General features: G+C 37.5%; 1 protein-coding gene across 1 annotated transcript in view; it reads left to right on the top strand.

The window, feature by feature from the left end:
• Nucleotides 1-27129, top strand: part of LOC126252671 (zinc finger protein 32-like) — a 140594-nt gene that overhangs the window by 9205 nt on the left and 104260 nt on the right. Inside the window, exon 5 of the mRNA XM_049953574.1 lies at nt 3092-3146. Within this exon, the coding sequence (XP_049809531.1) occupies nt 3092-3146 (55 nt within the window). The remainder of the gene's footprint in view (nt 1-3091; nt 3147-27129) is intronic.

The raw sequence follows: 27129 nt of genomic DNA, 5'->3' as shown, positions 1-27129 counted from the left end.
TGAATGAGCCTCATAGTGTGTTGACAGTGAGATAAGTGAAAGCATGGAAGTGTACAGAATGCCAGCAGAATATACGTAAAACATACTGGAAACTTTGAAATTGTTTCCTGTAGAAACAAATATCCTGAAATAGTGTTAAATGAACAGAGTCATTTTGGTCTAACTTGCTGTTTAAATTTGTCTGGTTTTGCTAGTTGGATGGCATCTTCTGTTGTATGGTACACTTAAAGTTATTAAACAGGAACAATTTTTTATAATCACAGCAGAAAATTAACCCAAATTGTGTTAAAAAAGTTTTATGCAAATGATGGACCCATGATTTAAAATACATTATGAGTACTTGCTGTTGTTGTAGCTATTGTTGTTATATTTAGGTATGTATTGGTGCCAACTGAAATGCTAATTTTATGGTTGTGGAATCACACTCATTGGAATCATGTTTCATAATTTAACTCGTAATGTTTGTAGTTTCAAATGTTTGCTGTCATTTTATATGTGTATAACATGAAAAACAAAAGCAGCATATTCACTGCTAGCGCCACCTTTTGCCTTGCACTTGTATTTCTGAAACCTTTTGGGCAAAGTTGGCAGTTGACCCCCACTTTGGTATAGTTTTTTTGTGAGTTTTAAATATTAATAGGTTAGTTTTTAGTTCTGTCTCCTGGTATTGTATATGTAACACTTCCCATTCTTATGTTACTTAGATCTTAATTATGTGACGGTAGTAGCAGAAACGTATCACTAATGCAGTAAATAAAAAAAATACCTGAAGCAATCTGCATTGTATTTTAAAAAAAAAGAAAAAGAAAAAACAGTCGTAATGCCCACAGACTTGGGGTTAAGCCAGGGAACTTGTCTTCATAAGGAGTTGAGGGTATCAGTCATGTTTGACAATGCTGATTAGAAAACCACAACTGATGCCATTATCTTTCTCAGATAGATTTATTACTTACAGTCTAATAGCCTTTATGCCATCAAGATATTCATTTGAGCTTTAAAATGTCCAATATATGTTATTTCTGTCTAGCATCTGCAGAGTTGTTAATTATACTAGGCTGAATGGAAGCAATTTGTACCACCTTTCAGAGTTTTTTGATTTGATACTATAGAACACCAGGAAAGGTGGGATTGCTCATTGTCGGTGCTTTTATTTCATGAGCAGCAAGTGAACGTGCTGTAGACTGAACGTAAAACTGTCGCAAGACTGTGAAAGAGGTGGATGAGAAAAATATTTGTCAAAAGCTATGTTTAAAGGACAGCTCTCAATGAGTGCATAATATGGACATTGGAAAAGACAGAAATGAAGCCATTAGAGGCTTTTGAAATTTGGAGCTACAAGAAACTATTCAATAGAATGTGGATTGATCGAGTAAGAACTGAAGAATTCTTGTCACTAGTCAATGTGGGGGATGGGGGCAAGGGGGTGGGGGCACAACACAACATGGTACAGGAGATAATAAATGAAAGAAAGAGAATGGTTAGACATTTATTAGGGCATATTGATATGTGACTCGTGGAGAGCAGTTTTAAAACATTGCCCTCTTCATAAGAGTCCACCTTTTTGTTACTGCATCACTAATAAGCATTGAGATAGCTATTGGGAAAAAAAGGAAATCAAGTTAACAAAGTCAAATGTCTATAAGTAAAAGGTCCCTAGCTCACCAGAAAAGAAACTGGAAATAGAGAAAATAGGTGTTTACTTTTGGGTTAGATTTTCTCAATAACCTGTGGCTTAAAAACATTATATTACGGAATACATTAACTTTAAGAGAAAGTGTTTGGCTATTCTTATAATTTTTATAATTTGTCTGCACTTTTTTTCTTTGTTTTTGACTGTCTTGTATCCAAACTATAAACACTTCTCTCCATGTGGTCTCATTGAATGGTTGTAAGTAACCTTCCAATGTTTTCTTCTTGATTTTTCATCTCTTCTGGGACAACATACAACTTTCGATGATTTGTAATACTGCAGCTGGTTTTCAGTTCAGTCTGGTTTTGAGCTAATGGGTTCTTGCTTAATATGAGTAAAACTCAAAAGATTGTATTTAGTTTAAGAGATCTGCCAGTAGCAGACTTCATGGATAGTGTTAAGTTCTTAGGTATTGTTAGAAATAGTAAATTGACTTGGGAGCCACATATTAAATACATTAGCGCAGGGCTGTCTAGAGTGGTGTATTTGTTAAGGAATTTAAAAAACCATGTACCTGCGGCCTATGTAAGATCAGCCTACTTCGCTTTTTTACAAAGCATTATATCTTATGGGCTTTTAATATGGGGAAATAGCTCATACCTTCAAGACATTTTGGTACTTCAGAAGAAAGTAATTCGAATTATAACAAACAGTGATAAACTGGCCCTCTGCAAACCACTGTTTATCAACTTAAAAATATTAACTGTTATAAACATGTATATTTACACTGCCCTACTGCATATAAAGAGCAACTTATCAGAATACCAGTGTAGAAGAGATGTACACTCTCATGGAACCAGAAATAGTAGCCATCTTGACGTACCTTACTACAGATTATCCAAGTCACTGAACAGCTATGAAGCGGTGGGTAAGAAGATGTTTAACAAACTGCCACTAGAATGGGTAGAAGCTCCATTTGATTTATTTAAAGACAAATTATTCAGTTGGTTAGCTGCAAATCCTTGCTACTCACTTCAGGAATTTTATAACTGTAAAATATCATAGGGGTACCGGTTTAGAGAGTTCAGCATAATTTCTTTAACTGAGTAATTTATAATGCAATGCTTTTCATATTATTTGATTTTAAATATTGTATTATATGGAAAACCAATGGTGATATATTGATCTTCAACCCATGTATATATGCTGTATAACTTGTTTTTATGTAACTTGACTTTGTCAATTGCTGTAATAGCTAAATGACAATAAAATTTCATTCAATTCAATTCAATTCAGTAAATTGTAGCGTACTAATTGGTGAAATGTATTTTGAAGGAAATTTTGTGTGTTTGTCAGCACTTGTTGTATGATATTTTCAATGATTAACATGCATTTCAATTTGTACTAGATGTGATATAATGCAATTATCTCACAGAAACTTATGTTCTAATTTCATTTTAGGTGCATGGTTCAGTAACACAGGAAGCACAGCAGTGTGGCACAGTTCTGCATCAAGGTCAGCCGTCACAATTAATAGTGCTATAACAGATAACAGAAATCAAGGCTTTTCTTGTTTAATTTGTGGTAAAAACTATGTTTGGAGGGCCAATATGCAACGCCATATGCGTCACGAATGTGGAAAGCAGCCAACTTTACCGTGTCCTATGTGTCCATACCAATCCAAGTACAAGTACCACCTCTTGCGTCACATAAACCTCCGGCACAAGGACACAAATGTATTTCCATATAACCTTTTTGATTCCTCTCTTATGAATGGCCTTAAACGTGAATAAAGCATTAAATCGTATTTCATGATTCCAATATATAAGTGGAATAAATGAAGGAAAATTACATTATTTTAATTGTTTAGGAACATTATCATTCAGATTATTAGTATTTTGATTGACCTGCTATCTTACAATACATCCTTGTTCTGCACTGTAAAAAACCACTAGAAAATAACTTTTCTCACTGTTTTCGTAGTGTAGCTCTGTTTAAAGTCTCTGTTTGTAGTTTGCAAATTTTTCTAATTTAGAATACCTACATCTTACATTTAATTTATGTATCCTTAAATGCGAACATTTAAAGAGTTACCAAACTCCTTCATATGTTGCGTAACATGAAAATATCTCGTGGATTTTTAAATGAAACTAAGCAATGAAAACATTGTTGGATTTTCTACACTTTTGTGTTTTAAAACATACATTTTTATTAATCATACCCTGAAAACAATTAAAATAATTGTTCGGATTTGGTGGTATAGTGAGAGAGTGGAGTTTATTTCATTTAGATATTAATATGCCTTAAAATGGGTAGCTGAAAAAGTTTTACACTTGTAGGCATTATCATAAATAGTAAGTGCCTGGAATGGTTACTAAAAATGCTTTTGAATGTGTTTGGTAATACCAGGCTCCGTTTACTGTTTTGAATGGCACTACCTCTTTCACTTGCCAAAGTTGTTTGTTCCTGTATGAATAGAAAGTAAATGAGAAGTAAATTTTATTAGAAATATCAGTGAGTCTGATTTTTTTAATGTGATAGTATTGTTTCATTCTTGTGTAAGAAATGTGGATGGAATGTGATCACAAAGGAGTATTTGTAAATATTGGTGTTAAAACTATATTGATTGTGAACTTGTTTACATGTCCCTAAAAACGTTTCCCCCAGAAATGCTATTATCATTGAATCATGGAAAGAACTGATATAATAACTAAAGAAGATTATTTATGATGGTTCTTTATAGCTTTATTGGGACAGTGTCAGTGACAAGTGATTCTGATTGTCTATAATATAGATGTCTTGAAGAACCTTCAAGTTTTTGCAGATGTTTCAATAGTCTCATTTGCTGTTATATTCTTAGAGAACTGACATTTATATGTTGTCTTGTGCGCATTTTATTCGCAATTTTTTAGTGTCTGGCAGCTTGTTTCTCAAAATGTTTCTGAAATGTAACTTTTTCCAATAAAGAACCATTCATGTTCATGCGGTTTGTCCTTTGTGAATTATCTTATTCCCATTACATTACATCAAACTATTGCAGCTGAAAGTGTTACGGTTGGATGTTCTTTCTTTCTAATATTTGTACATTCACAGTTTCTGAGCATGATACTGCAATTGTTGTAAGAAAGCCAAATCAGTTTCTAAGAAAAGAAAATTTTTTTACAAGGAAACTGAAAGAATATTGGAATATAGATGAAAACAACTTTTTTATGTTAATAGAAGCGAATGTACTTAAAGATAGATATTGAATCTTCATGTTTTTCGTTCACTATGCCTGCTTGACATTTGCATCTGTTTTCAGCTTCTGCTTCCTTGATGGCTCTTTGATTGCTTAGTTATAGATTGTTAGACAATGACTTACTATTATTATTTGAATAGTTAGGTAACTAATAGTAATTGTGTTATTAAAAAAAGAATAAAGATGTTTTGTTTGACTTTTTTAAAATTAATTTATATGTTTTTCATGATCATTAATAATATGCACATTTTTAAATGTTTTATACAGCTGTCCATGACATATATTGAAATGTATTTGCAATGTTGATATTCAATTTTTGACCTTTCTTTACTAAAAGTTTAACTTACTGCATTACTCATTATGAAATTTAATCATGTACTATAGTGAAATAGACTTGTGTGGAGCAGTTACACATTCCTAACCATAATTTAAAATATTTCATTGTTTATATGGCATTGGGACAGTTTAATCATTTCCTGTTGTTTCAGATACAGTATAAAGAAGTGTGTCCTCATGTTTCAAATACAGTACAAAGACATTTAAAAAAAAGCTCAACGCACCATCAGAATATTTGAAATGTTCAGAAATGCTTTATTGAGCTGTTCCAGTAGAACAAGCAATACACATGAAGGTTTTCTTCTGTGCTTGCTTGCTTTTCAGGAGTTGACTGGATGGGTTCCTAAAATATAAAAAACTGATTCGTTGCTTGTGTGTATGTCTTTGTTGGCTTGGCATGTGCATGTGGAATTTAGGGGTATTTGGTTAGAGTCTGTTTTCCTTCTTAAAATTCTTTATTCTTTCATTTATTGTCTTCACTATGCTATTTTTTCTCAGTATGCTTGCTTTTTAGGTATTGGATACAAACTTTATAGTAAGACCATTTCTGTCCACATAATTTTTTTAAAAAATGTTGTACCTATCAGTGTGAAGTACTCAAAATGATCTAACTTGCAAGTGCATGTGTGTTTCATTACTGGCAAAAGGTTGTTCAGTGGTCTGAAGGAAAATGAGAAATAAAGCTGCTGCTTTGCATATTTTTATAGACATTACCATACCATCTAATTGTTATAAATCATTGTGTTTAATTTTTGCCATAATTTGATTTCGCTTCAGGTATTCTTCTTCTTTTCTCTCTCTCTCCTTTTTTTTTTTTTTTTTTTTTTTTTTTTTTTTTTTTTTTTTTTTATTTTTTTTTTTTAGCATTCTGGTTCAGTATTTGGTGAAATTGAATGTTCACAGGTTAGTTATCTGTGACATGCATGATAATGTCCTGTAATACATTTCACTTAAATTGTGCCCTCTGTTAGAAATTAATTTTCCTGTTATTTTCTGTTATATATTCACGACTTGAATTGTATGAAAATTTGATTTTAACTGGGTATGCCAATGTGAAACTAGCATCCATTTATATAACCAAAGAAAAATAAGTACTATCCATAAAATCCCAATAATTCAGAAATGACTTGGTTATACATAACTGCAAGAAACAGATGTGTTTATTCATGCAACTACTTTGAATATGGAGTAATTATTGTGAGCATTTTTGATTACAACTTCAATCATTACACAGGATTTGTAAATGCTCGCTTGTGTACTATGTGATGACAAAGGGTCGGGTTTCTAACTGCCTGCAGCTATTGTAATTTCATGAAAATGAGGTTCTTGCTGTAAAAGAAAGTAATCTCATTGCATTTCTCATCTCTCAACTTAAAATTAGTTGAAATTATTTTTCTGTAATGAACATAAAATAATTGTGTTCCACTGCTTGTTTTCATAAAGAGATTCAGTTGTCAGCTGACTAAGACAAAGGCCACTACTAGGTAAACAAAGAAAATGTAGCAGCAACGAATTCAGCTGACTTAGGTGACCCACGTTTCGTTGATATTCTCCTCCACTCCACCTCCCCTTACACTCCTCCCTTTGATGTATACAAGAGAAGATGAAGCACTGGACAGATTTTTTAGGGATTTAAGTGTGAAAACATTGCTGATGCTGTGTTCATTGTTTCACAGTATGATAATAGCAAATTGAATGCATTGTGTGTGTGTCGTGTACATCATGGTACTAGTAAGCCACTTTTTCATTTTTGTGCACTTTTTCTCATTATCCTTTTCTTGCTAGACTGCTTATTGTACTGCAGCTGTGACTTGGATCATAATCTCTTTTGCTCTTGCCATGACCTTGGACATGACGGTATTTTTTTCCTATTTTAGCTCAAGTTCAGTTTCTTCAATCACTCTTTCTATGTCAATCCCTTCTCACCTGCATTAGTTTTTCTCACATAGCTATCAAGGACATAAACAAGTATATTCTCACAACTTCTTCTTCCAACTGCCCTATTGTCCCTTCGATAGTTTCATCTTCTCTTATCCCCTTTGAATTTTTTAAATTTTATATTTAAAGAGGGAAGACTACCTTTGTCATCTCTCTGTTAATTCTTGACAAGACATTAAAGGAAAGTTATTTACTAATATAGAATGTTGCCCTCTATTATTATATAACATTCTTTTCTTCTTCGCAGATGGATCGCGTAGGACCACACGTAATCAACATTTGTTGGCCTTCATTTTCGCCCAGTATTCCTTCATAAGCAACGAGTGGGCTAGCTTTCATTGCGTAGACCACATATGTTGGTTATTTTGTCTCTCTTCTTCCTCAAAACCCCGTGTGTTTGTGATTTTTCTGATTTTATTTCTGTCATGTAGATTTGGAGACCCTAATTCTCTCAGGTCTTTTTCCGTCTGTTTGTACCAGTTCAGTCTTTTAGTTTTGTTCTTTAAAAATGTATGGATTTTGTGTGTTAACCTGTTTGAGTCCATTCTTTCTAAATGCCCCATGAATTGGATTCTTCTCATGCGCATTGTGTCTGTTATTTTGGAGATATTTTTATATATTTCTGCATTGGGTTTTGGATAATGCACACCATCTTTAGTTCTTGGTCCTAGGATTTTCCTCATTATTTTACATTCTTTCACTTCTAATTACCCTTTTGGTGTTCTGTGTTGAAGGTTTAGTGTCTCAGATGCATAGAGAGCTTCGGGTTTAATTACTGTTGTGTAGTGTCGTATTTTGCAGTTCCACGAGAGACTCTTTTGGTTGTACATGTTTTTTGTTAACTGAAACACCGTCTCCATTTTCTGGACTCTTGATTTGACAGATTTCTTTTCATTAAAATTTTATGCAATCCATTCACCTAAATATTTAAATTCTTTTACTCCAGAGATGTAGTTATTACCAATTTTGAGATCAGAAGGTGCATCTTTGATGTCAGTCATAAATTTTGTTTTTTCAAATGAAATTTTTAATCCTATTTTTGCTGCCTGCTCTTGTAATACTTCTAGCTGTTTCTGTGCATCGGTAATGTCTTGTGCGATCAGTGCCATGTCATCAGCAAATGCTAAACAGTCTGAATTATATGCTCTTACATCTTGGGCACAGTCTGTGTGCTGGTGCACCTGCACCTGCTTTTCTCCATTCTCCAACAACTTTTTCAAGAGCACAATTGAAGAGCACTGGGGACAGTACATCTCCTTGTCATACTCCTGTGTCTATTTCAAATTCTGTGCTCAATTCTCCCATAAATTTTATTTTGGATTTGGTCTCTGCGAGTGTTTCTTTTATGATGTTTGTTGTCTTTTGATCTAGTCCAAATTCTGCTAATACTTTAAAAAGCAATTCTCGGTCTATAACATTCTTTTATTCCTTTTCATTTTCAATATATTTTGGTTTTGTGGGCTTTTGGGGTCGAATGTACACTTATCTTTCTTATGTTTGCATTTTCATTTTAGAGGTCGCTCTCTCATGTTTTTTTCTGTAATACTCTCTTCTGTTTTTCATAATACTCTTTTCTGTTTTTGCATTAGCACTAGGTTCAATATTTGAGATACTTGCTTCACATGCAGGATGATAGAAAGTTCAAATCCCTGTTAGGCCTTCCAATATTCAGGCTTTCTGTGATATCCCCAAAATCAGTTAACATGAATGTCAGAGCAATTACCAAAACACCAAAGCCTATGTCCTCACTCGTTTTGTCCTGTACAACTTTGTGCTCCATTTCTAAAAATAAGAAAATAAATTTTTTTTCCTGGCAATGTGTATTTGGTACAAATAATTAAGTTTTGACTTCATATTAGCTACATAACTACAACAACAAACAGAGAGAGAGAGAGAGACTGAAAATATTGTTAAGCTTTCAGATGTTGTGGTTCAGACATGTTTGCTGCATTAGTTAGCTCAAAAAAAGGACGTTGTCCAAAAGCTTGATTACATTTTATGTACATCACAACCATTCAAGGTCTCTACTATGTTGTGACTTGTTATATTTACTCCTATAATTATTCTTAATGATGTATTATTAAATACAAGTGCTTATTTATTGTTGCTTTTTGCTTTACTCAGAAATGGACAAAATTTTATTTTTTGGTAGAATGTGTGCATTAAATGTGAGGCTGTATTCTTTACACGGAACTGTTGTTTTATTAACATTAGTTGTATATTGTGCAATAATCACTTACTGAAATTAAATGCATTATTTTTAGCAAATTTGCGATCACCACAGATGTTAATAATCAAGCCATTAATGTAGTGGAAAACTAACCAGGTGTTTAATGTTCTTGAGCTTGCTTACCAACTAACATAGCATAGTGCATTCTACCTGTCAAGAAATCTTTTTGTTAGTTGTACTGTACCAAAGAAATGCTTTTGTATAAGACTTATATGCAATACTAACAGTGTTGAGCTGAAAGACAGCTACTCTCCTTTAGCACAATATGGTGAATGGCTAAATTATATGCAAAAGGTAGAGGTGATTGCTTAGGTTTCTGACGTCTCCATGGTGTAGGTAGTAGAAAGTTTGAACATGTAGATGGAAACATGTTTCTCATGCTGTGGGTTTCCAGTACTGAGTTTTCATCATTTCTTATTTTCATGCTTATCCTACTTTTCAGTCCTTAATATCGAAGGTGAGTGACAGTCTGTCCACTGAATTATGAATTTTATGTGAAGTATGAGATGGAAAACTAGTCAGAGAAACAGTTTTTGTCATATGGGTAACTCGCTTTTTACAAACTGTTTTTTATAAATGTGTGGTGTACAGCAAGAGCACTTATCTTTAATCAAGTATGTAAACAAAAAAGTTGTGAATTTCAGAAAAAAAATTATGTGTAATAGTGTATTGAAGGTCATACAGGAAATGCCTATTTTGTTGTTAACAGATATTGTTAGTCAATACCACTACTACCAATTCTGAGGAACCTGGTGAAATGCAAAATCATTGATAGTGAGTGAACAACATGAAATCCTTTAATTAACATTAAATAATTACCATCTTTATGACTAATGTAAATATCCAGTTGTTTAACATGTTTCCACTTTAAATTTTGATGTTCTGTATTTTTTTTATTTTTGATAAGTGGTAGAATGAGTTGTAATTTTATGCTATTATTTCTTTTTCTTTTCCTTTTTTTCACATACAGCTTACACACTTCCATCATCTACTGGCAGCTACAGCTTTTTCAGAGACAGAAGTGTGCCTGCAAATACTTTCATCCCCGGCCAGCTAGAAGCATTTGAGTGTCCCAAGTGCAAGAAACTATACAAATACAGAAGAAATATGCAGTCACATTTGAAGATGGAGTGTGGAAAAGACCCACAGTTTCAGTGTCCATTGTGCTTTAAATTATATCGACAGAAATCTAAATTGAATATCCATTTTCGAATTAAGCATAGTGATATGCAGCTATGAAGAGGTGTTCTTTCTGATTTCTTTTCCCCCTTTGTGTACTAACTGCTTCATATAGTGTTAGTGAAATGTAGATGAAATCATTCATACTCTGAAACTTGAAATGGTTGACTTTCACTTTCAGCAGAACATTTGATGGTCAGATGCTCTTTTATTTAAGCTTTGAAGCTTCTAGAAAATAGGGTCCTTTTGCCTTCCCCTGGCTTAATATTTTTACTTCTGCACTTCCTTTAATTAAATATTGTTCATTACCCTTACATATAATAATATTATTCTCGATACCTAGAAACTACTGGATGTTTTTTTACTTCCAGCGCTACGTGTTGTTAATGTATTCAATTACTTGTATAATAACCTCTGCCAATTATAGCTTTCCGATATTTCAGCTAAGCTCCTTCTAAATATTAGGAGAAAATATTGAGTGCATCTCAGTTGTCACATATAATGCAGTATTGTGAATACAAGATAAACAGAAATATGAGTAAAAACATACAGACTGAATGTCATACTACATTAAGTGCCATATAAAGGTACAACCTATTCCCCTATTTTGATTCCCTTCTTCTTATGCCTGATTTTATGTTCTACATCATTCCAACACATTCTTCTTATTCCTAACCCTGAAAAATGAAATGCCTGCTGTCAAAGTTTGAGTTTTTCCCCACTGGTCATGCTATTGAATTTAGTTCAGCATCTTGTTTTGGTCAATAATTAGTTTGATATAGTCTTGCAGTGCGTGAAGTTGCAGTTTTTATCATCATTTCTGAATCTGTATTCTCATCCCTCAAGAGAAATATTTGTAAGGTTGCAATGCTGAACAAATATGGTAACTTAAATCTACAGTATAGATTGTAGCAGATTGTAAAATAACATCATGGACAGTGCTAGCAGCTTATGATACAGTCTTTAATGTGCTTGAGACTCACCGGAGATTTTATCTCGAGGCATAGTCATTCCGACAACATAATTTAGTGAATCAGAGAAGACTTTGATGTAGTTCTCTTTACATATTTCCAATATCTTTGTTGATAAATAACATTACAGAGATCACAATTGCATAGCACAGATTATAAAAACAAACTGGAAGCAACATTTTCATTCCATTCATTTGTTGTCAGTTGAATTTGTATGAGGTTTCCTTTTACGCATTTGGTTTTTTATTATCAGCAAAAAGTAACCTGCGATTTAGCTAATAATAAGAATTATTGTTAATGATACTCACCTCCACAGCTAATATGTGCTTGTGTGAGCCAGTAACTCAAGAGGTAGCCATTTTGTTCCTGTTCACAGAAGATATTTTCATCACCAGCCTTTGGCTGACGAGGATATACCAGTGAACACTGCCATATGACTGTGTCTTTTACTGTTACTGAACTGGTCATCTAAAACTTACAATTCAGTGAAGATCTCAAATTTCTTTACTGAATGCTTGTTACAAAAGTAACCAAAAAATCAGGAACCCTGAGCTTCTCAATTACTGGACCATTTTTGATGTAGTAGTTGTTGTTAGTTATGTGCAGATTGAGGAAGTATTAAATACGAAGCATGTACTCTTCTACACTAGAAGTCACTGTCACCGTAGAAGCTGCATTGCAATGTGACAGTCAACAATGCCATCATTTCTTATAGTGTCAGTGTAACTACTCTTTCCTTTCTTTGTAGCTATGGTACTAAACATCTTTTCAAATCAGTGGTGACAAGGTTATAACCTAGACAAATACAGTTTTAGGCACTTCTTCACACACTTTTAATATTTATGAACAGCGCTATGAGAACCATTGTATGTTAATTATCTTTGTACGCATCACATTGCATTTTTACTCTATTTAGTTATAGATGATGGTGCTATTATGGTTTGTTTTTGGTTTTCCCACTGATGATTCCATTTACACACAGTATTTCGATAGTGATACTACTCTTTTCAGTTTTATTATAAGAATGTGTTTTATTACTTGGCACTGACAGAACATTGTATGCTAGGTACGTTCCTTTGCCCGGTATTCCATTGATTGCAGGCCATAAGTGAGAGGGCAAGAGCTTAGATTTGATATGAATGAGAAATGAAACTTTGTCAAAGTCTTGGTTTAAATTGCCCATAAAAATGAATGTATGCTTTATTCCCCATGTGAGCCACAGCAGAGAAAGAGAGAGAACTACACGCATTTAATGACAGTGACTGACAATTACATGAAAATATATGTTTGTAAATAACTAACAATACTAGAAAATTGAAATCTGAAAACCACAGTGTGAGAGAGAGAGAGATTCTAATCCTCCTGTAAAGAGAAACAATGTGGCGATATAGTATGCAAATAAAAGTGAATACAGTTAGTTGGTTGAAGCTGTTGAGTGAGATACACTTACCAGAAACTAACAGATGGGTGTGCCTTGTGAAATTAACCTAAAGAATACATGGAGATTTGTCCAGCCGGTAAGTTGAGTGTCAAAAGGGCAGTCAAATGTTGTCTGCAACAGTGCTAGCTATTATCTAAGGGTGACAGGTATAAGGGGCATTTAAAAAGAAACGAGCTGGAGGCATAATTACAGAAACCAGTGTGTGTATGTTAGAAGTATTGACCCTGGCTGTTGAGACACCTGTCCCACTGTGACACAAGGCGGTGAATGACTGTCTCATAAAATTCCTGGGGCTGCGATGTTAACCAGTTCCGCACGTACAGCTTGATGCCATGTCGGAGGTGAATCGTTTGCCCCTCAGAGCCTTTTTAAGGGGACCAAAAATTGTGTGATCACAGGGAGAGAAGTCTGGACTGCATGGAGGGTAGCTGAGAACCTCCCATTTGAATTTATGCAGGAGTGCTGTGACTGTGTTGTCTGAGTGAGACTTTGCATTGTCGTGGAGCAGAATGACCCCATGGGTGAGACTGCCTGGTCGTTTTGATTTGATCGCTCGGTGAAGGGTGGTCTAGGCTTGTGAGTAACGCTTGGGCATTCACTGTTGTCCTGTGCTGGAGTTTTTGAATCAGAAGGGGCCATCTACATCAAAGAAGAACGTCAGCACAACCTTTGCTGCGCTGGTGTGGATGGCCTTGGCTTTTTTTTTTTTTTTTTGGTGGTAGTGACCCCAGATGCTTCTACTGGAGACTTTATCATTTTGATTCTGGTTCGAAGTGATGACACCGTGACTCATCTCCAGCCACCACTCGTGCCAGGAACGCATTCCCTTCCTGAGCATAGTGCTGCACATGAGCAAGACAGTGGGCCATTCGACACGCTTCTGGTGTGTTTGAAGACTGTGGGGCACACACTTTGCGCATATGCAGTCATTCCTTCATGATGGTGTGAAGACTTTCCAATGCTCAATCCGACCACAGCGGCTAAGGCTTTCACTGTCACTCTGTGGTCCTGGGTAATGAGTGCATCCACCAGCTGGACGATGTCATCAGTAATGCAGTGTAGTGCTCCAGACTGTGCATCATCGGCTAATGACACCCGTCCTTCCCTGAAGCGCTTGTGTCACGCCTTGACTCTTGCAAGGGACATGCAGTGTTCATCGTACACTTGTGACATTCTTCGATGGATATCTGTTCCCCCTACTCCTTCTGCTGCCAGAAAACAAACGACACCTCTTTGCTCTTCTTTTGACTCCTCCATGTCACTGTTTGCAGTGTGACAGGCAGTATTGAACAATTGATGCATGCTGCTGCTAGCTCTGAATAGTCACGTGACATGCATTCATGCCCTCTAGCATCGGGCTGTGAACTTCCACGCTCTGGTCAGAACTACACCTTGTTGCACATGCCACAATATTACCCTCCTGTCACCAGTTTGTGCATTCCAGATTCTGGTTTGTTTCTTTTTGAGTGCCCCTTATACTTACAAAAGTTAGAAAAATACAAAACAAGTGGTCTAGGTAATCAGCTGGTATGGAATTAAAGTTTTGGAAACTGCCGTTTCTGACGAGAAGTATGCACAAGGAGGAGGAGGAGGAGGACGATGAGGATGAGGTGATGCACAGTAGCAAGGAGCAGTGTACTAGATGAAGTGCCTGCCAATAGTATCATTCTGCTCCATCTATCTGTAGTTTGCACTTAAGACAGAGCACAGAATTGTTAGTGTTGATTTTCGTGTGAGTAAGGGAATGCTGAGACTGTTTGAGCTATTGTAGTTTTCATTAGTAGTAATGCGAAACAATTGCAACAAGTTTTACATTTGTAATCAATGGCAGCAGTTTTCAGAGTATACAAATTTTTTGAGAGGGAGTCAGAAGCAGAACATTTTCCACATGTTGTCCATGCCCCATTGATGCCAGTTGCCAGCGGAGAAAACAGGTTGGTGTTTACGTTGTGCGACAGTGACACAGTGCAGACAGGATGTGGCACAAAGTATTCTCTCTCTCTCTCTCTCTCTCTCTCTCTCTCTCTCTCTCTCTCTCCCTCCCTCCCTCTGTCATCCTTCCCTCCTCCACTCTCTTTCGCTCTGCAGAACATATAATTCCCCCGACTTTTAACTTGCGCACCACTCTAGCTGAGAGACATGCCTAGTGACTAGATCTGTCATATCAATTAATTATGTGCCTCCTGCATTTTCGTGAATTGACAGGAACAGGCACAGTGAGAAACTTGCCCAGCTCAAGTGTGTACACCATTCCATGTATTGTGTACTTAAGACCATTAGTGACATTACAATCAAAGCAGATAGTTACATACATTTTTAAAGCAATGATCTGACAACTGTATGATGAAGGAAGACTCATAATTACTATGAGTGAAGTCAGGAATATTTCCTGTTTAAATCCTTAGATTCTTTTGGTTGTGTTGCCTATCTTTGGATGTATCTCCTTTCCTGCAAAAACGTTGGAAAGGCCACATATAAATATTCAGATCATTGATCTTTGAACTGCAGTATGCAATACCATAGTTTACCCGTAACCATGTGAACAATAATGTGATTGAAACTTATGCAGATATCGCTCCTCATAAAATAATTGTTTATTCTCATTTGGTTTTTTTACCACCAAAAGAATCTATTTTTCATGCTAGGTTTGCCAAAGATTCCCTCATCATGAATGTTTGTAAGAGCTTCTCAATATTTGTAAAATAATTTCTCCATTTTTATTAACGGATTTGCATTAATTGTAAATGCTTAAAATTAACAGCAGATATTGGATGATTATGTCGTCCCTTTTTTTTTAAGAATTTACACAAGTTAATGGCATTCATAACGGACAAGAGCGTTTATTTTGAGATATGTCTACACTCCCATAATAGAAGTGCGAAACCAGTGGATTGTCAATACAGACAAGTTACCTACATGACCTAGATGTTGAAAATGCAGTCTTAATATGTAGCATAAATCATTATTTACAGCGGTAAGCATCTGATTTTGAAATAGCGTTACTTGTAGCAATACTGATTTCGTTGTAGCTTAACATGCCTTACGGCTGGTAGTTTGGCCCAGTTTGCAAGCCTAAAACCTGAGTACAGAGCAGCGTCCAGCAGTACTACTATTTTAACTCCTCCTACATCCTTTACATGGGAAGTTCACTTCATTTATCATTATCATGTGCATAAGCCATTTTAAATCTACTATTCCATGCACTACAGCCTTCAGTTATATTAATCAGTGTTGCTCCTGCATGTCATTTACTCACTGTTTATTCATGTCAGTCTTTTCTCATCTCTTGGAATCCAGCAAACTACTTTGTTGGTCCATCTACAATCCATTCACAAAGCTACATGTCCGGCCCAACTCCATTTGATTTTCATCACAGCCATAATTATGACTTCCATTCCCATTTGCTTCCATATGCTGCAGTAATTATTTACACTGCTGCCAGTTTCCCAAATCATTTTTATTCCTACTCTTGCTCTACTGTTACTTGACCTAATACGTTTAATTCTATTATGCCCATATTGTTTTCTAGTTTCATATGCTATGTTAGTGTCCTGACAATCCACATGCCCACCCTAATTAGCGTTCTCTTTTCCTGTGATATCTGCTTCCAAGGACATCAGCAGTTCAGAAATTTTGCACCTTAAGACCATAATTGTCATCACGATAGCTCCTCCCAAGTAATCCTTACCTGGAGATCCAAATGAAGGTCTATTTTCATATGAAATATTTCACCCAGGAGGAAGCCATTATTATGGTTATAGCAGAAAACTAATCTAGCAGAGGTGGATAATCTGGTTGTTTTTCATTGCCTTCAGCACCAAAGTACTCCAGCCATTAAAGCAAGATAAATCACACTTACTGATAGTGTTACAGTGCCATAGCAATCCTGTTGATTTCTGTAAACTGGAGAAACTGTCACTTTCCTCTAGGGTAAAGCCTCTCTGTGTACCTTCCTCAACCTGCGTGGATATGTTTGTGTGTAAATCTGAAAATGATGGTCAAGAAATGTCTTGGTGTATTTACAGTTTGTGCATTTTACATATACAGTTATTTATGCCCACTGCTATGCCACTCTGTGATCATCCCCACTCATTGTCTTGCATAACTACCTTGCATTAGCCTACTGTTGACAACTAACCATGGACTACAGTCATTGACAACCTGTCAAAAGCAAACCTAAATATCTTTATGTTATTCCTAGACCTTGCATGATGTTTCCTCGAAAGATATGACCAACAATCCCAAAAAGGCTCAAGCAAGGGAGAAGTCGAATTCCTGGTAACCAGAAGCAGCAAAACAGTAATTGATGACGTGGGTCATAGTCTGAATGCTTATTGTTTCACTAGGTACATTCAGTTTTCAGTTTATTAGCGTCCTTGTAGTACATCATCAAAATGATGCAGGACTTGTCAATAAACATTACAATTTAAAATACATGTACAGGGCTATTACAAATGATTGAAGCGATTTCATAAATTCACTGTAGCTCCATTCATTGACATATGGTCACGACACACTACAGATACGTAGAAAAACTCATAAAGTTTTGTTCGGCTGAAGCCGCACTTCAGGTTTCTGCCGCCAGAGCGCTCGAGAGCGCAGTGAGACAAAAGGACGACAGGAGCCAAGAAAGCGTATGTCGTGCTTGAGATGCACTCACATCAGTCAGTCATAACAGTGCAACGACACTTCAGGACGAAGTTCAACAAAGATCCACCAACTGCTAACTCCATTCGGGGATGGTATGCGCAGTTTAAAGCTTCTGGATGCCTCTGTAAGGGGAAATCAACGGGTCGGCCTGCAGTGAGCGAAGAAACGGTTGAACGCGTGCGGGCAAGTTTCACGCGTAGCCCGCGGAAGTCGACGAAAAAAGCAAGCAGGGAGCTAAACGTACCACAGCTGACGGTTTGGAAAATCTTACGGAAAAGGCTAAAGCAGAAGCCTTACCGTTTACAATTGCTACAAGCCCTGGCACCCGATGACAAAGTCAAATGCTTTGAATTTTCGGCGCGGTTGCAACAGCTCATGGAAGAGGATGTGTTCAGTGCGAAACTTGTTTTCAGTGATGAAGCAACATTTTTTCTTAATGGTGAAGTGGGAACAGACACAATGTGCGAATGTGGGCGGTAGAGAATCCTCACGCATTCGTGCAGCAAATTCGCAATTCATCAAAAGTTAACGTGTTTTGTGCAATCTCATGGTTTAAAGTTTACGGCCCCTTTTTCTTCTGCGAAAAAAACGTTACAGGACACGTGTATCTGGACATGCTGGAAAATTGGCTCATGCCACAACTGGAGACCGACAGCGCCGACTTCATCTTTCAACAGGATGGTGCTCCACCGCACTTCCATCATGATTTTCGGCATTTCTTAAACAGGAGATTGGAAAACCGATGGATCGGTCGTGGTGGAGATCATGATCAGCAATTCATGTCATGGCCTCCACGCTCTCCCGACTTAACCCCATGCGATTTCTTTCTGTGGGGTTATGTGAAAGATTCAGTGTTTAAACCTCCTCTACCAAGAAACGTGCCAGAACTGCGAGCTTGCATCAACGATGCTTTTGAACTCATTGATGGGGACATGCTACGCCGAGTGTGGGAGGAACTTGATTATCGGCTTGATGTCTGCCGAATCACTAAAGGGGTACATATCGAACATTTGTGAATGCCTAAAAAAACTTTTTGAGTTTTTGTATGTGTGTGCAAAGCATTGTGAAAATATCTCAAATAATAAAGTTATTGTAGAGCTGTGAAATCGCCTCAATCATTTGTAATAACCCTGTACATGAAAATTTATAATTGAATTTACTTGTCACTTAAACATTACAATTTTAATAGAACTATAAGAACATTAACATAAAAATATACAAGTAGGATAACAACATACAAAAAAATAAAAGCTAGTGATTCTCACATCAAAGATTACTTCCATTCTTACATTAACACTGTTTCACACTTTCATAGAAACAGCAAGTATTTAAATATGAGCAATTACACATATTTACTATGCCAGGGAAATATTAACCGCACTTTTATTGTCAATGATTCATAAACTCTTCAATACTGTAAAAACTATTGCTCAATAACATGTTTTTTAATTTTCTTTTAAATATGTGCAGTTTTGGTATTATTTTTAGTTCTTTGGGAAGAGCACTGTAGAGGATTTTGGGTTGGTGTAGTACACTTTTGTGATACATAGCTGTTTTATGAATTTCTCTGCGGAAATCATTTCTATTCCTCATTTCGTAGTTGTGAAATTCACTGTTTAATGTAGAAAATTCCTCATTATCTTTTAAGAAACATATGCTTTCATATATGTATAAGGATGGTAGTGTCATGATTTTTAATTCTTCGAATGCATGCCTACAAGAGTCTCTATATCCTATACCTCTTATAATTCTGACTGCCTTCTTTTGTAGTCTAAATGAATGTTTTGTTAGACTGTTGTTCCCCCAAAACTGTACACCGTATCTTAATAAACTTAGAGGAAAAAGTGACATTAGCAACAGACGAAGCAGACAGCAGATGAAAACAGACTCATTGTGAATGCCAAAAAAACAACGTGGATCAACTTCAGAACACAAAGGTGGTTTATGAACAGATCAAAGTTACCTGCAGGTGTTCGATATACACTTAATATTATGAAGGATTTTTTGTGAAATTCTACTTCCATATGCTGCTCTAGGCAAAATTTATGAATGTCTGTGCTCTTAACACCTCCCACCTGCCCCCCCCCCCCCCATGAACCATGGACCTTGCTGTTGGTAGGGAGGCTTGTGTGCCTCAGCGATACAGACAGCCGTGCAGTAGGTGCAACCACAACGGAGGTGTATCTGTTGAGACGCCAAACGTGTGGTTCCTAATAGCATTTGTGAGACCACATCTGAAAAAAGTTTAATATTGTAAATAATATACAATTAGATAATTGCAAGATCAAATACAAATATTCTGTCATGCAATAGTGTCAATGTCAGTTGTGTAAATCTAAATGTACACATTCAAATATGTAACACAAGGACAATTCAATTTAAGGACTGTAAAATTACTAAGAGACACAATGTATATCCCATACCTACCTTCAGGCACATTTAAAAGTGAAAATCAAGTGGCATTGTTATGATGGATTGATGATTTATTGCACATTTTGATCTAATACCAGCTGCAGGAAGTCAAAATTTTGAAAGGAGATCTGTGACAAAATTTTTTTCCCGTTGTAATTGTGTATTTTGTTTTATATTTATGAAATTTATGAAATCATGTATTGTACTAGTAAACTCATGATCATCTTGAATAGTGGTGGTCATTTTTGTATTCAAAGAACTGAAGGCAAGGGCATACCCAGCATCTGAACTGGAGGGGGGGGGGGGGGGGCAGGTCATACTAGTCTCAGGAAACAAGGACTCGAGACAACATACAGCACTTCTTATTAAATAAAACAGTAAACCAGTGAAAAACTGCTTTTAATAAACATTTTAAATACAAGAATGCACTTTTATAATCTGAGAAAACTGCGAATATCTTCTGCCCCCCCCCCCCCCCCCCCCCCGCCCTCCCCCTGCCTCTCGCTGGGTACGCCCATGACTGAAGGAGACTGTTTTGGGATTTATGTGGTGTGAAATAACAATAGTTGCACAGCGACAATAATCTGTACTGTAACTAAGGAAAGAAATAGTGGTTCCTTGGAGGAAGAAAATTGCAAATGATACATTGTGGCAGTAAATGGCAAACACACTAGGCAATTGGTTGATTTTCTTTTCTCATAATCAGCCAGTTTATGTGCAGAAAGTGAATACTGCAAAATTTGGCTACAGTTAGAAATAAATATCAATTTGAGCAAATAAATTTCGGCATTGTTTGAAATAGGCTATGTTTTGCACTCTAAATGAATATGTTTTGTTTAGAGGAACATAAAATAATAAAATACCTTGTGATTTCACTGCATTAAAGCAGTTACTGTAGACACAAAGTATAATGCTTGAAACATTATCAGTTGCTAAATGTTTTTAGAGTGAAAATTGCATACAGAAAGTATAAAAGAGAAATCCAGGAGAATTGGCATTAATCAGTGTGCATGATTCACAACATTATATGTTCAGTGTCATGAATCATAGACACTGATTCCACATTCACCACTGTAGTCCCTTCTTTTAAGTTTGTAGTGCAAAACCAAAGTGTTACCTCTTTGACATAAGCAAAATTATGCATGATGTATAAGCCAAGGTAACACTGTGCACCCAGCAAAAAGGTATGTCTACATTCCTTCGATTTAAGTATTATATGTAACAATCATAAACATAAGCACAAGAAAGACAATAGTGTTTCGCTCACAAACAGTCTTAATTCTGTATACTACATAATTTGTTTTGAAGATGCTAAAGAGAATGCAGGAGAGGTCAGATGTAATATGAACTATAAGACAAGACAATAGAAACCTATAGCAAATAGTTGAAGATGCAAAATTTAATTAAGGCTGTAACTGTTCAGTTGGTAGACAGAAGGCAGACATTTATTTTTATTAGTTGACTGTGGAATGGCAGTATGTGTACAGCGTGTATTACAGGTAGTCTGTGACACAGACTGCAAAGTCAAAGTGAATACAAGACCCAGCAGAATCAGATCCCTCACACCAGTCACACTGAGAATCGCGACTTTTGACACTAGAGAGGAATTATGTCATCATCTCTTAACATCCATTTGATCATGGTACCTACATTATCTGTCACTTTTGGGTACTTGTTTTTCATACTTGCATTGTTTAATACATTTTCTGTCAATCCTTAGTCACCAACTAGATAATTTCTATCACCTTAGTAAATACTGCAACTAAATAAAAGATAGTTTGTCTGCCATAATTACTTTACTCCTTTTATTCTTTAAACATTTTCATTGGTGATTTTGTGTGGTGCTTTCTTTCTGTCAGTGCTGGCCGCGGTGGTCTAGCGGTTCTAGGCGCGCAGTCCGGAACCGCGTGACTGCTACGGTCGCAGGTTCGAATCCTGCCTCGGGCATGGATGTGTGTGATGTCCTTAGGTTAGTTAGGTTTAAGTAGTTCTACGTTCTAGGGGACTGATGACCACAGATGTTTTAAGTCCCATAGTGCTCAGAACCATTTGAACCATTTTTTTCTTCCTGTCAGTGGTGTGGTAGAATTGTATGTTGCTATCTTATACAGTCGTTCAAGCTCCATTATTGACATTTTCATGTACTTTTCACGGTATTGCCCATATGTCCTAAAGAACATGCTGTTTCCATATGCTAAAATTACTGTTCAGGATAATTGAATGTTGTGTTATCTCAGGTTGTCTTTGTGTGATTGATTAATGGTGTGCTTCCATGTTTTCTGATGAGTTATTATTTCCTGTTTCTGTACAATATTTTGATGACTGACCCAACCATCTTCTTCAAGTGCTACAAGTTTTGCTGTTACATGTACCCACTATCTGGACTCGAACCAGACTATGAATCGTTGTTGGTCTCATGCTGCCATTTATAGCAGAGTTGGGTTCCTGAAGCCTAGTATGCCCTTTGTTACTCTTTTATTTTTTGGAGCTCACACTGATACTGTGGGAAACACCTAATTCTCTTAGGATTTCCCAACTGTGGTTGATGTGATGGTTGGCGATGTTTTAATAAATTGAGTGCCATACCCCAAGTGTATTTAAATTGAAACATCTGCCCCTGTTTATGAGGTTTTCTGACAGTTTTGTTTTGATAGACTCCTTAATTATCCTGGATCAGAAACTTGCTGTTTGGAGCACGATACTTGTCTCACCATATTTCATTTCATGATTATAGTAGAGGCAGTTCTCAGTGACAGCTGACATGCTTGGTTTTTTAATCAAGTGTGTTTCTGATGTTCTTTGCATCTCTCCTTGACTACTCTGACAGTCTGCCCCACGTAAGACGTGCTACACTCACATGGAATGCTGTACTCACTTGGCTTTCAGAGAGCTGGGCCTTCTTTAACATTACAAAACATACGTTTAATCTTAGTTGGAGGGAGCAAAATACATTGAGTGCCAAGTTTCCATAGGAGTCTATTGATCTTTTCGGATATTGGGATAGCATAAGATAGATGGGAAAACCTATGCACATTGACTCAGTCTCCATGCCTCTAGCCATCACCATCTGTCACAAAGAAATTCAGTGCTGAAGACTGCTCCATATAGCTCAATCAATTTCAGACAATTGCAGTCTTGCAGAAAAATTAAAACACCAACGAATAGCGTTCCAAAGGAATGGATACTTAGATCATCAAATTGAATGGGTGATACAGTGAAAATCAAGAGAGAAAAAGATTCAGACTGAGACTGGGCAAGATAAGCTAAAAATCACGTGATATATTTATGCTGTCTCAATATCTGGAAAGATCGGTAGACTCCTACAGTGTATTTCATTCCCTCCAACTGAGATTAAGATTATTCTTTGTCATGTTAAAGAGAATATAGGTCCCCGAAAACTGAGTGTGTGTCACATTCCATGCAGCATGTCTTGTATGGTGCAGATTTTGATCAATCAAGGAGGAATGCAAGGAACATCAGCAACACACATGACTCAAACAACCAAGCAAATCAGCTGTCGCTGAGCACTGTCTTGAAATGACACCTGATGGAGCAGTATTGAGGTGCAGATACTAATTTTTTGGGACAGTGCAATTAAGGAGTATATCACAACAAAGAGGTCAGAAAACCTCATATACTAGGCTGGAGGTTTCATTTTAAATAATTCTTGGGACCTGGCACTCAGTTAATTGAAATCTCATGGCTATCACATCCACCAGCATTGGAAAACACTAAGAGAACTTGCATTTCACAGAATATTGGTATGAGCTCTGAGAAACAAAAGGGTATCAAAGAGCATAGAGGGCATCAAGAGTCAATCACATCTATGAATAGCAGCTTGAAAACAGTAGTATTTCACAATCTGGCTGGAGTCCAGATAGCAAGTACATATAACAAAAGAGCAAAAGTTGTCCAGACAGCAAGTACACGTAACAGCAACAATTGCAGCACCTAAAGAGAACAGCTGGGTCAGTGTTAAAAATACACTCCTGGAAATGGAAAAAAGAACACATTGACACCGGTGTGTCAGACCCACCATACTTGCTCCGGACACTGCGAGAGGGCTGTACAAGCAATGATCACACGCACGGCACAGCGGACACACCAGGAACCGTGGTGTTGGCCGTCGAATGGCGCTAGCTGCGCAGCATTTGTGCACCGCCGCCGTCAGTGTCAGCCAGTTTGCCGTGGCATACGGAGCTCCATCGTAGTCTTTAACACTGGTAGCATGCCGCGACAGCGTGGACGTGAACCGTATGTGCAGTTGACGGACTTTGAGCGAGGGCGTATAGTGGGCATGCGGGAGGCCAGGTGGACGTACCGCCGAATTGCTCAACACGTGGGGCGTGAGGTCTCCACAGTACATCGATGTTGTCGCCAGTGGTCGGTGGAAGGTGCACGTGCCCGTCGACCTGGGACCGGACCGCAGCGACGCACGGATGCACGCCAAGACCGTAGGATCCTACGCAGTGCCGTAGGGGACCGCACCGCCACTTCCCAGCAAATTAGGGACACTGTTGCTCCTGGGGTATCGGCGAGGACCATTCGCAACCGTCTCCATGAAGCTGGGCTACGGTCCCGCACACCGTTAGACCGTCTTCCGCTCACGCCCCAACATCGTGCAGCCCGCCTCCAGTGGTGTCGCGACAGGCGTGAATGGAGGGACGAATGGAGACGTGTTGTCTTCAGCGATGAGAGTCGCTTCTGCCTTGGTGCCAATGATGGTCGTATGCGTGTTTGGCGCCGTGCAGGTGAGCGCCACAATCAGGACTGCATACGACCGAGGCAACAGGGCCAACACCCGGCATCATGGTGTGGGGAGCGATCTCCTACACTGGCCGTACTCCACTGGTGATCGTCGAGGGGACACTGAATAGTGCACGGTACATCCAAACCGTCATCGAACCCATCGTTCTACCATTCCTAGACCGGCAAGGGAACTTGCTGTTCCAACAGGTCAATGCACGTCCGCATGTATCCCGTGCCACCCAACGTGCTCTAGAAGGTGTAAGTCAACTACCCTGGCTAGCAAGATCTCCGGATCTGTCCCCCATTGAGCATGTTGGACTGGGTGAAGCGTCGTCTCACGCGGTCTGCACGTCCAGCACGAACGCTGGTCCAACTGAGGCGCCAGGTGGAAATGGCATGGCAAGCCGTTCCACAGGACTACATCCAGCATCTCTACGATCGTCTCCATGGGAGAATAGCAGCCTGCATTGCTGCGAAAGGTGGATATACACTGTACTAGTGCCGACATTGTGCATGCTCTGTTGCCTGTGTCTATGTGCCTGTGGTTCTGTCAGTGTGATCATGTGATGTATCTGACCCCAGGAATGTGTCAATGAAGTTTCCCCTTCCTGGGACAATGAAGTCACGGTGTTCTTATTTCAATTTCCAGGAGTGTATTATGCAGAAGATATTAACAACAACTGAGCAGAACACCCAGAAGTGCACTATTAACTGAATATTGTTTCATCACAGCACAGATGGGAAGAAAGTACCATATAAAATTGGCACTGGGGATGCTTCAAAAATAAAAGAAGTGAAACATTTATGGCTAACAAACTGCCGTTTATTTATTTGCAGAGACAGACATTATATACCAAGAAAATATTAATTAAAAAAGTGTACATTGCATGGGAGGGAGGGGTTAGGGACGTAATGGAAGTCATGGTAAACCTGGACAGATGTGGCTGTCAACAGAATAAGGAAAATGAGGTCACAGTATTTGAGGAAGGAGTTGGAAGTACAAGATCTGAAGAGGAAAATTGAGAGAGAGACTCAGATGATGGGGAGGAGACTAATTGTGGTTTATGCCAGGTGGAATGGAGAGATGGACGCTATGCAGGGTAGACAGTTACCACCTATTTAGTACAGAGGAACCTCAATTTCTTGGGTGTCATTCATGGTGGTAGATGGCATGTTAATAAGTCTCTCTGACCTCTGCACAGCTAGTATATAACCCAGCAACTTTCCAATATATGACTGTTTTTCGCAGGACGGGAAATATGAGTGACTGGATAACAGAAGTTCACTAGACACTCACTAATCTGGCCATTTCTTGCATATAAGTGTGCCAGATTATTGAGTGTATCTGAAATTTGTTTTAAAAACATAAAAGATATAATTTATTAAATCTAAAGACCTGCTTAAGGTTTAGCATAAAGAGTTTCCTGTTAGAAGACATGATACTGAACTGCAAAGAATGCCACAGTACTGGATATTTATAACATTGTTTAACATTGTAATTCACTAACAAGATTGTTGCACATGATAGTTCGTTGTTGTGCACCATTTGGATATAGGCTGGATTACTGATAGCCGGATTAGCGAGAGTTTAGTGTAGTTAATAAGCAAGTGTGCAGGATAGATCTTGCATTTCAAATATCAACAGGGGAATGACCCTTTTGGAGCAAAGGTAACTGAGTTGCAGTAGGGCTGGACCGGAATATTTGGATGTTTGTATAAGCAATGAAGTACTGCTTTGGGTAAGGAGGATAAGATTTTGAGTACATCTTATCCCTCACCACATATCAATCAGTCATATAGGTATGATTGCTTCATTTTTGTTTATTGTTTTACATTTATCTTTGCCATTGAAGCCCATACTGCACTTATCTTATTTTTTATTTAAAGGTAAGAGAGAGCCTGTTTGTAGATAGCCACTTAACTTTTTTTTCTTTTTTTGTTGTGTTCAACCAGATCTTGCCAAGAATGAAAAGCCAATCACACAGGACACATGGCTGCATCCAGATGAACTCACCAAATGTTTTCAGACGATTTACAAAAATTTTCTCTCAGTTTCACCCTGCTTTCTCAATTTTATCCAATTACAGCATGTAGTATAGTTTGCACACTGCTTAACTAAAACTTGACTCACAAAATCATGAATGTCATTACAGTACCATATTTTTGTGAATTATATCATTGTTGAAATTTCCTCGTGGTTCAAATCTGTGTGCTGGACTGAGACCCAAAATCGATATATTTGCGTTTTGCAAGCAACTGCTCTACCAACTGAGGTACCCAAGCACAACTCACAACCAGTCCTCGTGAATTTACTTCTGTCAGTACCTCATCTCCTGCCTTCATTCAGGAAACATC

Source organism: Schistocerca nitens, chromosome 4 (genome assembly GCF_023898315.1).
Source record: "Schistocerca nitens isolate TAMUIC-IGC-003100 chromosome 4, iqSchNite1.1, whole genome shotgun sequence".
Taxonomy (NCBI): Eukaryota; Metazoa; Arthropoda; class Insecta; order Orthoptera; family Acrididae; genus Schistocerca; species Schistocerca nitens.
The sequence above is the reverse complement of the archived record's forward strand: the minus strand, read 5'-3'. Positions and strand labels throughout refer to the sequence as shown.